Source organism: Triturus cristatus, chromosome 2_2, assembly GCF_964204655.1.
Source record: "Triturus cristatus chromosome 2_2, aTriCri1.1, whole genome shotgun sequence".
Lineage (NCBI taxonomy): Eukaryota > Metazoa > Chordata > Amphibia > Caudata > Salamandridae > Triturus > Triturus cristatus.
In genome coordinates, this window is record NC_140582.1 from 1,140,980,910 (window position 1) to 1,140,995,819 (window position 14,910).

Genomic DNA, 14,910 nt, shown 5'->3' on the forward strand with positions numbered 1-14,910 from the left:
CCCTGAGTTGAGACAAGGATTTTTTGCTGCACTTTCCTCCCCTTTCACCACCACATACAGCTGGGTTGTCCGCAGCGCTGCATTCAGTATCTTGCCTCCTTTGTCAACGCTTGCTCGACAGCCTCACCTCCGTGCTACTACTTTGGTGCCCACCAGAGGGCGCCAGTGGCTCTAAAAAGTAATCTCGCATTATCTTGCTTGATTGAAATGTCAAAGTACAAAATTCACTGAGAGAGCCTAGCTTGTTACAAGATGTTTTTATTGGTTTTACATGTTTAGGCATACTGCCTGGAAAGTATACAACTGCAAATCAATGTAAATGCAATCCAGATTTTCACATGGGTTGGCTTCGGCGACATCGTGAAATATCCCTTATTTTTTATTTCTTTAAAAAAAAAGAAACTGTGGCAATCGGTCTAGGAAAACGTGGATTCCTGGTCGCATGCTTGGTCCATCGTGCAGCTCTCTAAACAAAAACATACATAAATAAAAATATTATGTCATAGGTTTGCACTTAAAAATGCATGTTAATAAGCAATAGTGCATGACATATTTCTTTTCAGTTGCACATTGGCATGATTAAAATTGTCCCCAAAATTGTGCTGCGAGCCAATGGTTCTGATTTTAAAAGAACGTGTCTGTACTCATCTTTAGTAAAGTATATGATGAGGGGAGTATGCCATGCGTTATGCCCAATCCGAAAGGCCACTATTTCTACTCTAAAGGTGGCAGCAACTGGTAATTACCGCCAGTGGTAAACACGCAGGGGCAGATTTACTTCCCTTCCAGTACAAAACCTATGCTTCAGATGCTTGTACCATGGCGCAAGGGTGTGTGCGTTGGCGTGTGCCTGCCACAAGTGCCTGCCACAAGTGCACCAGCGCCGGGACGCTCTTTGGAGCAGCTGAGCGCTCTACAAAACAAACAGTAACATAACATAACATAACACCAGCGCACAGGCAGAGAACCAATGCACCCTATCTTAAGAGATAGGGTGCATTTGTTCTGTCGTCCTTTGATGCAAGACAGCGCGGGAGCTTCAGTGCAGCGTCGCCGTGCGTGAAACAATAGTGAACTTGGGTCTCAATCTCTCACACCTCACTCACCTGTCAATGTCTCTCACTCACTTTCACACACACCCATGCTCACATTTACACGTTCTCTTATCTCACATAAACCCACTCTCACCCGCAAGCGCACAAGCAACATAGACTTGGAAACATTTCTACTTACCACAGCTGCCATTGCAGATGAGTGTTCTTCATTATTTTATTACACTCGTAGTGAACAATCTGATATTATTCACTATTAGTATAAAGAAATATGTGCTGAAAATAGGGAATGCGAAGCAGCCCCTGTGTTCTTGGCACTGATCTTGCCACCTCTGAAGCCAGTTGCCGCAAAGGCAGTGCCAGGGGTCGCAAGGAGCATGCCAGGGTTCGCAATTACGACCCCTAGTGACCTCTAAATGATTTCCATGGCTGCCACATGAACATGGTGGTCTTCTGCTTGCAATCTTAATGTTACATTAAGAAAATAAATAACCATGGCATGTAATTTAAATAGATCAGTATGGGTACTTCCTAGCAGGCAGGTGTACTAAGAACAGGTATTGTTGTTTCAGGCACATTAAATGAGTCTTAATGGTGCAAAGAAATGGTACTATTGGCTTTGAATGATTATAACCTGAAGATACACTTTAAGCTACAGGGATGATAAAAAAAGAATAAAGTATACAAAGAAAAAGAATTCTCATAGCCAAGTATTAGCCCACCCGCCCTGGCACAAGAGTGTACTTCTTTTCAGGCACGTGTGATCAGGAAACACGCTGTCACTCGCAGTGCGAGACAGCCAATGGCTGAAGCGGGCTGGCCCATCGCTTAAAGCTGTGCACTTTGGATGGAGGGAGCAAAATGCAACTGACTGTACGGGAAGAGAGTGGACCTGAAGACCCTCTGTGTCTGTTTTATTTGAGTATGTTTTATGTTACATATGTTGGGTTACATGACGCTCGGCTACAGGACAATGTGTGTTTATGCCAGACCTAAAAAGGGACCCCACTCTCCTAACTGAGTAGTAAAAGACAGCCAGAATGTGAGTAAAGTTGGCCCTTCCCACCCCCACCCCTGCACATTACTGGCATCAATGCCACTATTCACTGTCATCGGTGGTAATGACCTACCATTCACAATCTCCATTACAGCAGAAAATATTGCCCCAAAATTTTGAAATTTACTGCCGAAAATAATCAAGTAGCTGAGATCTCAGATGTTATCAGTGATGCAGCAGGTGCAGTAAAGCCCTGGGGCCAAGGCCGTGTTGGGGCCATTGCATTCAGACTCAGACATTCTTTTTCTACCCAACTTTAGGACCAAGTGGGCCCAATTTCCTAGCTTGTATTAGTGCTCACAAGGTCATTCCTGTGCCCCTGAGGTTTTATGTCTTGCAATGATCTATCAGTCTACCTGAGGTTCAAATGGATTCTGCATAGCAAGTGCTTAATTTGTGCCAGTAGTTGCTTGTGATGGGTTTGGCCACAGCACTGTTTAGAACAGAAATGTATTTTTCTTCATCAGACTTTGACCCAGAAGAAGAGTAATAAAGGTAGAAAAGGGCAAAATAATGAGGAAGAGGAAGAGGAAGACAGGTAAAAAAGCAAAACATTGACAAATGGAGAAAGCAGGGATGAGAAAGAAGCAGACCTTATAGGATAAAGAGACAGCAAGTGTAGGGTGGTGGAAGAAGGAGGCATGAGGTGTAATCAGGATTAGGGAGTTTGGTATTTATCAACATCAGTGGTAGGCTCCCAGCAGTTATGTTATATTAATTTTTTTATAAATAAATCACTGTGCGTGTCTCCCATTCGTTACCTTTACCACTTCATAGCACAGAGTTCAGAAGCTCCTAGAGGGTCGTGTGTGCACTTCATTCAGCGGCCTGGCGGTGATATCTGGGATGAATCATTTGTTCTTGCTGTGCGGTCTTGTGTGCGGTAGCAAAATGTAACTCCCAAAAGTATTTGATTATTTGCTAAATACAAAGAGGTATGTGATTCTCTGACTGCATCTTTACCTCCGATGTAAATTAACCATATTGTATTTAGTAGTAAGACATTCCCACACTGCCAGACGTAAATCCTGGCAGAGCGCTAACTTGGCAGAGCGGTAATTTACATCTGGGTGTCATTTTTAGGTGTCGCCTACCAGGCAGTGCAGGCTGACTGGTAGCGAAAAGAGCTATTATCAGCTTACAGTGGGCTGAGCCCACCCATTGCTTACCATTGGTTGACTTATTGTCACTCATTTGCATGTTTTTTAATTCACTAGCTTGTGTTGTCGTTCCTTCCTCTTCTTATGTTTGCCTCCTCCCGTGGAGCATGGCCTCATTATTTGTGTCCTTCCACTGTTTACTTTTCAGGTACTATTTTTTTCTTGGTTAAGCGCTCTCTGAGAGTGCATTTGTTTTCCAGTTCTCTCCGTGTACTTCACTTCCCCCCTCTGCCGCACAGCTTGTTACTCTCTCTAACACAGGTGCCTCTCCCACGACCCGCTCTGTTTTGAGCTTGCCCTTGTGTGCCTCCCCCCCTTGCCCACCAGGTTGCTTTCTTGCTTGTGTGCTTCTCCCTCAAGTGCTGTTCCCCTCGTCCCACCAGCCCTATCCCTGTTGCTGCTCCCCATTGTATCTGTAGGTGTTGATCTGTGCATGTTCGTAATTATGTTTCCTCTGTGTGTCTACATAAACTGTTCTTCTTTGCGCTTAACCTATACAAAACCCAAGTGTAGGAAAGTGCCCCTTTTGACATGGTTACCCCCCTTTTTGCCTGGTATCTGGTGCAACTTTGACTGAAAGTCTGCTGGGTTCCTACTAACCAGGGCTCCAACACCAGTGTTCTTTCCCTAAACTGTATGGTTGTTCCACAATTGGCACCCCTATAGGATCCCTGTAAGTCCCTAGTAAGTGGTACCCCTGGTATCTAGGGCCTTGGAACTAAAGAGGGCCCCTAGGGGCTGCAGCACAAATTGTGCCACCCTAAGGGACCCCTCACACCAAGCTCATGCAAACTGCCATGGCAGCCTGCATATCTTGGTGCAGAGAAAAACAAAGGGTCTACATGGCACATATCCCTGTGTGCAATGCCTGCCAGCACTACATGTGTATAGGTAAGTCATCCCTAAGGCAGGGTGCACTATACACATGTAAGGGCATATCTTCGAGAGTGGATATGTTTCGGTGATATCTAAGTTCACCCCTAGATGCTGCCAGTGCACAAGGAAGCCATAACGGGTACATGGGCTGGCCACTCGTCATGATGAGTTCCCCAGCTACATGATGGCTTTACTGTACCCCAAGGTGTTTGATACTAAAGACCTCATCTTCATAAACCCACACAGGTGCCAGTGTGGGATTTATTAATAAATACATGCAGAGGGCACCTTAGAGGTGGCCCCTGAAAACCTACCGACTACTAGTGTGTTGACTGACTGGTCTCGACCTGACAACCACCAGAGACAGATGTCTGGCATCCTGAGATGAGGGCCGTCGCTCTCTGAGGTCAGGAACAACGCCTGCTCTGAGTGGAGGTGTTCCCACCTCTTTCAAGCAGGATGAACATTCGAGGGAGGGAGGCTTCAACTGCCCTGCCACTCTTGTTATGCGATCCTGTGCCTCTCCAGACAGTGGAGGTGCCCACCGTCCTGTCCTGACCACACTCTTTGGTGGCAAGAACAGTGGGAAAATCAGTAAGATTAGGAGGTGTGCCCATATTTATCCAGCACCCCCTCCTAGGGCGGGCTAGCTGATGTGGACCCCACTTTCCAGATTCCTCCATGTTGTTTTGGATGGAATTAGCCTTCTAGGGGCAGGGTTATGCCCACTTCCCACATGAAGTGGTAATATAGAGGATTTAGACACACTAAAGGAGGGCAGCCTATTGGTTACTACCTCTCACTCCCCATAACGCCCCTGCCTCTGTGAGCACAACAAATGCTTAGCACTACCCTCTGATAAGCCACTACTGAATATCTACTTTAGCATCTGTTAACCAATTGGGGACCCACTGGACTCGGCAGTTCGTTTTAGTAAACTATACAGGGAGCCAGCTTCCTACACCAAGCCAATTGACTTTGTCAATGCTTTTATTGTAAAGGAACCCGAGAAAAAGATGAGATTGATTATTTATGTCTGTCAGGTCAAACAGTGAAAGCCGCAGGTTGTGATGCTGAAGCCAGGCTACAAACGAGTTTAAATAAATAAAGATCCTTTTATTTTATCAGCCGCACCAAGGAAACCATAACAAGTCACAGAAGCAAAAGGGCGAGGGATAAACGCCCATTCCTGCCATATACCTGCGTGCCACTGTTGTTGCCGCAATCACAACGTCTACAGGTCAGAGTTACACCCCCTGTTCCTATATCTCCAGGCGAGTACCAGCATTCATTCATTCACACATCCGAGCCTAAGAAAGCACAGACGCAAAGCACGGCCCACTGACGCTGATGACTTGACCTTTAACACAGGGTTATTACTTAGGTGATGAAGTTCCCTTTCAGCACTCTGATTGGCTGGCAGAGTTCTACAATTGCCAGATGAAAAACTGCAATTAAGACAAAAACTGTAAACCCTTCAGCTCAGATTTTTTTTTTAATTGCCCTGTCATTTACCCTCTGCTCTTCCTTGCTTTGTTGTCATTCGGTTGATGACGTATGCGTGTTTTACTGCTCTCATGTGTCTGCAGTTGTTGACGACCCTCTGCCAAATACACATTACAGCTTGCAATTTTTATGAGGGAATTGACCTCTCGGCAGCTGTTCATCATTATTGACCAGTTTATTAAAGTTTAATCATTTTGTTTCCATTGTTGTGGATTGGTGCATCGAGAAACTGACAAACCAGGCATAGCAAGGTATGATGCAGGCATACTAGCCATTAAGACTTACATTTTATGAGCGTTCACCTTTAAGTCTCATTGGAACATTATTTATTTAAAATCAGCAGTTTTTCAGCCTGGCCTTTAATTAGTTGCACGTCACGTCTTACACTATCATATGAGGTTCAAGATAAGGTGACATCGCGTTAAACTATGTAGAAACAAGACTCACATGGTTTGTTCATGAACGGAAAAATGGCGGCAAAAAAGATGGGAAAAAAACATCCATTGTGAGTGTAACTGTATACCCCATTTCTGATTTGTGATTAAGGAATGGCTCAGTTTTATCCCCATAAATAAGATTTGTGTACATGGAATTCGGTCAGCACGATGAAATGAACTTGTTTGTGAAACTGGTAGCAGGGGCGAGTCTATGGGAGCTAGTGGGCGTGGCATCTATCAACAATTTGCATATAGCCTCCAGCCTGGCACGCGCTTGCAGTTTTACGTCTGTCTATGCACCAAGGAGCGTAAACGCCTTTGTGAATTGCGCCCAGGGTCGCTCCACCAAAAAGGAACCATTTTAAAAACGGTATTATGCTGAAGCGGTTTGTAAAGTTCACAAAGGTTTCTTTGTGTGTTTGACAGTCATGTAAATGGCTAGATTTACCAATGCAAACCCACGTTCTGTAGTCACAAATTATGAATTTACACTTGTAAATAAAGTTAGTCAGACTTATTATTCCAGGAAGGTGTAATACTGAATTGGAGTAAATCAGCTCCCATGGGAGGGAAGTGGATCTTCGATGGCAGGGAAAGCTTATGCACACCCCGAGCGAAGACCCACGTCAAAAATTCTGCAAAAGGTGCGCTTTCCTCACTAAAACACCTCAAGAAAATTAAACCTTTATTCCCCAGGATGATCTCAAGACAATAGTACGATCCCTACTCCATTACAAACTGGACTATGGGAACGCCATCCTAACAAGGACCCCAAAAGCTCACCTAGCCCCACTAAGGTCAGTCCTTAACATGGCCGCTCGACTCATAACTGGTGTAGAAAAATTCCAACACATCACACCAACCCTCAACCAGGGCCGGACTGGCCATAGCGGACACCGGGCAATCCCCCGGTGCGCCGCACGGGTGGGGGCCGGTTTTGGGCCCCTGGGGGCCGTTTTTGTTACAGGGCCGTTTTTGCAGCATAGCTGCAAAATCGACCCTGTAACAAAATCGGCTGAAAACCAGCCCTGGCAAAGAGCTCGGCGGCACCCCCAAGCCCCGTGGGGACCGGCCGAGCACTTTGCCTGGGCCGGTTTTGATTCCCAGTCCGGCCCTGCCCTCAACGTCCTAAACTGGCTTCCCATGGAAGAGAGATGTATTTACAAACTGGCCTGCATCACACACAAAACCCTTCACTCACCTTCCCCCAACTACCTAAACAGCAAACTGGTTAAAGCAGGAAAATCCAGAACTCTGAGAAGCTCCAACTCACTTCTTCTCATCCCTCCGAAAATGAAAAAAAAAACCACTCAGTGCCGATCCTTCTCTGGTAACGTACCCAGAATGTGGAACGCACTCCCTAGAGACCTGAGATGCAACCCCTCCTCCTGCTTCAAAAGGGAAATGAAACTCCATCTCCTCCACAAATACTTTACCGACCAATGTCATCTAACCTAGACTTCAATATCCTAGCGGACTCCCCTCTCACTTGACCATTAAGGATAGGTTTTACTTATATCTTCTCTGCTTCCTTAGGTCCTGCTATGTAATGCTTTTCTTTTTTTTTTCCTGTGTGTATGTAAAGCGCTCTGATACCCACTGGTCAAGCTAGCGCTATATAAAACTTTTAAAATAAATAAACGTGTGCGTTTGTGAGCATTCCCAGATCTTATCTTGGCCCGTATGACCCTAGAAATGGATGAAGACCCAACCCGTTTCAAGGGTGGGAATGGGTTGGGAACAACACCAAAACTAGCGGGGGCACAGGGAAAGGGCTTTTCCTACTGGGACTGCTAAGTTGCCCTCTACCATTACATGTGTAACTGCTGATGATTGTGAGTACTCCTGGCCAGGCGCCCCCTGCAATCTCAGTGGGGGGCCATTAGTCGCTCCCCGTGCTGAAGCCAAGGCAGAGGAGTCCCTCGTTCATTTCTCCTCAAAGGAGGGTCGCCTGTGACATCATCAGGTGACACCTAGAACTGCAGCATATAAGGCATCACTACCCCGGGATGCCTCGAGTTGAACATTTTGGGGGGTTTGCCTGGTGACAGGTACCCTGGGAGGGCCAGCGCGCTATGCAGTGCCCTGGAGCAGGTGTTGCTAAGGAATTGCGGGTATACCCACCCCTCTGAGTGATGAAGGGGATGTTGCCCCTAAGGTATGCCCTGGATGCTCTTGGTTGAGGGTGTGGGCAATGGATAAGGAACGGGACCTGCTGGTACTTTCACATTCTGAAGAGTTGCACTGTGATGGGAGGTGGAGACAAATGTATTGCTTGCACAATCTTTGGGCTGTGTTTGCCGATTTTATGTACTGTCTTCTCAAAACAATAATAATTACGTCTTTCGCTGCTTATGTCCTGTATTCTCATACCAATGATGTCTGCCTAGCTATGGTTATTATTTCACCGATATCACGTGAAGCTCTGAATGAAAGGCTACGTCCTTGGTTATACCACACTAATCACAGTAGTCTATCTTCTTGAGAGTTGTTTCAGTGGGGAGCAGTGAATTGCGCGTTGTGTGAGCACTACGCAAAGTTACAACTATCACAGGGGCATATTATCAAGCACGGCGTTAAAATTAACGCTGCTTTAGCGGCAGAAATCTGCTGCTAAAGCGGCGATAATGGGCTTGATAATATACCGCAGAGAATTCCAATAGAAGCCCATGTTCACACCAGAACATGGGCTTCTATGGGAATTCTCACGGGCATATTATCAAGCCCATTATCGGCGCTTTAGCGGCGAACATTTTAACACAGTTTCTTGACAATATGCCCCACAGTTTTCTATTAGTAATAGTGGAACGGAATTCCCATTCCAAAGTTTAGTAGTTCTAGTTTAAACATATGAGTAAACCAATTGGTGTAGACTCCCAAATTTTAACGTGAATTGCCTCAAAGCTTTTACATTTCGCTAGGTTCAGCGATAAGAAACATGGCTACTAAATAGATGCCGGAGTGTATCGAACGGGTTGGCGCTCACCGTTGTTGCAGCAGATGCCGGAGGCGGCGCAGCTCCCGCCATTGCTTCCACAAGATTTTCTTCCAGACTCACAAGGCGAGGGCAGGTAGTTTTCTTCTTGGCACCTCATTGTTTCTGATGTTCCAAAGTAGCACCCCAGTTCGTCACCGCAACAAATGTTGGGCCCAAAGCAGTGGCCTTTGTTCCTGGGTCCACAGGGGATGCACTGGGAAGACAGAATGTTGGGGGGAAATGTGAGCGGGATGGAAAGCAAAGCAGGGTAGAACATGCCCTGACATGACTTTGAGCATGCGTATCAATGTTTATGGCATTGCCCAAGAAGCACGCATTGCCCTAGTTTTCTAATGTGGAAGATAATCACAGGTTCAACATTTTGATACAGTGGAAAATAAAGTGAAAATTCTGATGCTTTTTAAAAGTGAGACTTCTGTCCTTGAGACATAGGCCCATATTCTCAAAGGTTTAGCGTCAGGTTAGCGTTAATTTTTCAACGCAAACCCGATGCTAAAACCAAGGCTAATTGGTATTACCATTGGTATGTCTTTAAAAGTAAAACAAAGCAGCGCGAAACACTGCTGTGCATTACTTTGCGTCGAGGGGATTTTACAGCGGTGGTACACGGGCATTCCCATGCAACCAGCCATGCTTTTTGACGCTAAACCCTATTCACTAACATTGATAGTGCCAAAAATAAACACCACTGAAAAGCAGGTGTGAAACGGAGAAATGTTTTCGTTTCTCCGTGCTTTTCACACTTTGCATGCGTGCTGCACTGTACAGCACACATACAAAGCAAGCCCAGCTTTTAAACTTGTCTAGGCATAGTATTTTGTACACAAAGGGCACCCTTCCTGTACAAAACCTATGGTATACTCAGGCAGGCACCCTAGCAGTATTGCACTAATGTGTGTGCGTGGCACATGGCAGCTGAAATCAGCCCCAGCGCTAGTGAGAGGAGAGAGCCACATCTCTGTGGATATGGCGTTCTCCTGCTCTCTCCCTGTCATGCAACGCAGCGCAGCATCTTTGGGTGCTGCGCTTCATTGCCTGAAACCTTACAGAATCTGGGCAATAGTGTTACTGGTAATAGTTTCACCATATAGTTGTAGACTACAAATAAAAACATCACTTGGGATTCTTTCCCTATTATTCTTTGTACCAGTTTCGTTTGAGCTGAAGCCGCACGACCTGAATCCACTCTCAATGTATCAATGCCACGAAGATATCGGTCACTTTGAAAACCCTTTCTATTGTGTGATAAATGGGCCAGAGATGAAGTGCCAGAAATGTCCAGAGTGGAGCTGCTAGAGTGTGGGAGTGCCAGATACAGGGTGGAAGTGTGAGAGAGTCGTGCACTGGCAACTCGAGGGGAGCAAAGGCTGGATTGAGAGAGGAGACAGATAGTGGCCTTGTTTGTTTCTGACAGTGGGAGTGATGTGTCCATGCATGTGTTTTTGTTCTAAATTGTGATGATGTAATGATAATATAAAATATAATACTTCATATCTCAGGCAAATTAGCCTTTTGCATTTCACTATTCAACACTACAATGTGCATCAGCCAAGAATGGGGCTCAAACTAGCAAATAGACTACACGTCACCCCATCACTGAAAACCCTACACTAAATATTAGAGAATGAATGAACCCAATTCAAGATGCTGACAGTATGCATGTCCAAAAGTCTCTTTGATGAATCTTGAGAATACATAAAAACACTATCACCAGTACATGTCCCTTCAAAGCCACTTGCGATAAGCCACGCGAACATAAAAAGCATTGGAGGTAGTTCAACGTAACTCTTGCACCTTTGAAATTATTCTCAAATAGCGATTAGCAAATTGCGATTCGCTATTTGAAAATTACTTCCCATTCATTACTATGGGTCTCCTGGCCCATAGAAATGAATGGGCAGGTATTCCTTAATTGCGATTTCGCAATTTGCTAATCGCAATTAAGGAATTTTAAGAAATCGCAAAAAGTTTGCAATTTTTTAAATACATCCCGTTTTGCAATTCTCAAATAGCGATTCTTTAAAAATCGCTATTTGAGAATCGCAAATGGTGATGTTGATACATATGCCCCCTAGTGACTAAAGAGGCATGAGTACTTAACACGTAGAGAGCCTGTCCACATTCAAGCACCGGCAGGCCCGAATAATGACTTGGGGACGCTCCAGAGGATTATCGCATTTTAAAAAAAGAGCCCTGTGTCCTTGTCAGCTCCTATCTAAGTTGCTGGACTTTGGGCTCTTGTGCACGCCCTGCTGTTTCTACTGCCGGGAGGTAATCACCGAGCCCCGGTTGCCGCCGCCATACCCTAGTGGGACTCGCAGTCCCAGGGTACATCACTGCGCCCTAATCCACAACTGCTGCCGCTGGGGGGAGGCGTGGTCATCGCGCTATAAAGCGCTGCCTCAACCCCCGCGGCGCAAAGCCCGGGCCAAGGGCGGGCCAGTCTGAGCCCATCCGAGACTGGTAGAGGCTGGGCTGGGCCATCCTATGAACATTTGCTTTTTTTGTACATTTTGTGTTTTGGTAAGGGTTCTTTGCAATCTCATTAGACCCAGGGTCATGCCTCCTGTGGGGAAAGGTCACTCTTGTAAGCGCAAGTTAAGGGTGGGAGGGAAGGTTGGGGGAACGCTTGATGCTTTCTTGACTAGGGCGGAATCCGCATTGATCCACGAGATTCAATTGACTGAACGTAGGCTATCCTTAGAACACTCATTGCCACCCCAAATGTTGGGGCGATTCCACACAATGAGCTAACACACCTAGATACCCCTCCTACCTCTTCTTTAACGGTCCTAAGCCAGCATACCTTGGGCTCAAATATTTAATCTAACTCTATAGCTTCCCCTGATACCAATCCATGTCCACCAATGGTTATAACCATGGGTAAGAAAGCAACGCAGGCTGGTAAAGGAGAGCCCCCCCCTGAAGAAATGGAAAGGTCGGGGCCCATCTAAGGCTATTTTCCAACCTACAGCTGGGGTTAAATGGAAGGCAGCACATAGGGGGCACGAAGGTTGTAGCCAGTCTATTTCGGCTAGTGCTGCAGTTATTAGTCCCCCCATATCGACTGAGGAATCCCTTTACACATGGATAATGCAGGGAATCTCTAACCTCCTTGACCCCCTGATCCATAAACTGAGCCTGATAGAGGGCAGACTAAACAAACTAGAACAGGTTCTAACACATTCCACCTCGACTCCGGCCACAGCCCAGATGGTCGGTGGGTGCTGTGCTTCACATGGGGGTGGTGGAGATCAGGTAGTAAAAGGGGTTGTTTCCAACATATCAAACTCTACTGAACCAGCTCCCGATGCTAGTCATTCAACTTTCACGTCACAGGAGGGCCTTACCTCATTGGGTTTGCAACCTGCTTTGGGAGTAATTCGGACATGTTCTCCCAATAGACCATGCCCGGCAGGTGCCCAGAATGGTCCTACTTTTTTACACCTTCCCCCGGAAGCTATCCCCTACATTATAGTCTAAGGCAATGTCCCTAGGTTAGCTCCGCAGGTATATGAGGATTGGCCAACACTGAGAAATAAGGCTTTACACTTATTGAGTCTAAGGACGGGGATTAAAAACCAATTGTTCAATGAATTCAAAATGGTACGTAGAGTATCATGGATAGGGAAGTCCCACAAGTCTCTTAGGGGTGATTGTGTGGTTGTAAGTTTTGGATCACCTGGTTTGGTTCAGCAAATCCTGGAGAGGGTGGGGGATCTTGCTGCTAGAGACAACATCTCTGTCCTTCCTCTGGGGTATTTTTATTGCCCTACGGCCACACCTAGTTATGCTGGAAGGAGATGGCCTCTTCAAACATACGGCTAACTTAACCACCCTGTCCCCCTTAATAATCGATTTAATGCCCTGACCTCACTTGAAGATATCGACTGACTCACAGCCTCTGATCGTATTGTCTCCTCTGGGTTTAGTATTCTTGGGGTCCCAGAGGTTTATGGTAACGTTTTCCCCTCTTGTATTACATCTGACCTCCTCAATAGAACCAGAGTGATTTCCACAGAGGGGAACGTATCATGTAACAAACCTGGTCACCTTGGGGGAGCTTACCCTATTCAAGTGAGACAGCGAAGGGAGGTGCAGAAAGATATGGCCAATGTACACCTACTGGGCCCTATTACACATCACTGCCCTCAGGGTCTTGACAGGCAGGGGGAGGAGATAGCCCCCCCTTGCTCTCCTCCAGGAAGCGTACCGCAAGGTGATCATAAGTCTGTCATGACAGTAGGTTCTTGGAACATCGCGGGTCTTTTACCCAAAATTGCTTCTGGTGACTGGGCAGTGTTTGTTAAACTTTTTGATCTCTTGGCATTCCAGGAGACCTGGTCTATTGATCAGGTCTACCATTCTGGGTTTTTTAACTTTTTTAAACCAGCACTAGGGGGGCGGAAAGGCAGACCCTCTGGCGGTCTCACTTGTTGGGTGAGACAGCAAATTGGTTTAAGGGTTGAGGAGGTCTTCATTGACAGCCCAGATATCATGGTATTACGGCTTCGGGCGAACCACGCCCCCGATACCTTGGTAATTATTGTTTATGCCAGAGGACAACCGGGCGGGAGGCGATCTGAGACTGTTGACCTCCTTGACAGTTTTTTAGACAACCAGAGGGATGGGTGCAATTTGCTAATCATGGGGTACTTCAACTGCACCTTTGAACCGTTGGACTCAGAGGTCGGTAACTTAAGTGCAGATGAGGATATGCAGTGGAACATTCCGACCCTAGATTTGTGCCCAATCAAAAAATGGACAGAAGCTGCCTTGCAACTCAAGGGGTTGTGTTTGGGAAGGGGTGTGCAAGCAGTGAATGGGAGGTCCCTCTAGGATAGGAAGGGTGTGCATAATTTTACCAATGGCATTCGCAGTGGCCGTATTGATTTTCTTCTTCTTAATGTTGAATCATGGCATTCCCTAATTGATATGAGGGTCCAGGAACGCATGGAAAGTGATCATGACCCGTTGATTTTGACAATTAAGGCCCTGACTTCACAGAATCATTCTAAAAAGGTGGTAGGTGAACCCCCTCCTGTAGTATTACTTTAAAACGACATGAGGAGAGTAAGATGGCCCAGGCTTATCGAGGATGAAGGGGATCTAGGTGCAATGAAGGCCCTGGTTACCCACTCAATATCCTGCCTTCAAAGCTGCGCCACACAGGCGGTTATTGATCTAATAGCCCCACAGGTCCACCGAGATCTGTTTTCTAATCTTAAAACCTTTATTATGAAGACTGTGTGCCAGCGGACTTATTTGCCCATGACAAGGCCAACTGGGTGGCTTATATCACCTATCTGGCCAATTCCATTGCCAGCGGTGCGTGTATCCCTGACACGTGGTCTGGTGCAGTCATTATACCGGTTTATAAAAAGGGGGATCGAGCACTACCTGGCAACTACAGGCCTATTAGCCTCATAGATTCTATTCAGAAAATAGTTGCCAGGTTAGTTCTAAGTCGAATACAACTGTGGACAGAGGATTATAAGATTTTAACACCCCTGCAGGCAGGTTTCCGCCCCCACACCAGCACAATTGACCAGGTGCTTAGGTTTGTGATGATTTACTGGAGGGTTGTTATCGTAGGTGGGGGCACGTTATATGCTGCTTTTATTGAATTAAAGTCTGCTTTTGACTTGGTTCCCCGAAACAAAATGTGGAGAGCTTTCTTAGAAGTGGGGATGCCTTTGGAGCTGCTAGCAATGTTAGTTAAACTGCATGACTCCAATCACGCTCAGGTTAGATGGGGTACACATGGAGAGGTCACAGATAAATTTCCGGTGACAAAGGGCGTGCGCCAAGGATGCGTTCTCGC

General features: G+C 46.2%; 1 protein-coding gene across 1 annotated transcript in view; it reads right to left on the reverse strand.

Annotated features, from left to right (window-relative positions):
• Window positions 1-266: 266 nt before the first annotated feature.
• Window positions 267-14,910, reverse strand: part of OXT (oxytocin/neurophysin I prepropeptide) — a 52,309-nt gene continuing 37,665 nt past the window's right edge. The window contains exons 2-3 of the mRNA XM_085643351.1: window positions 9,075-9,279; window positions 267-466 (exon numbers count right to left, since the gene is read on the reverse strand). Of these exons, the coding sequence (XP_085499477.1) occupies window positions 417-466; window positions 9,075-9,279 (255 nt within the window). The 3' untranslated portion in view covers window positions 267-416. The remainder of the gene's footprint in view (window positions 467-9,074; window positions 9,280-14,910) is intronic.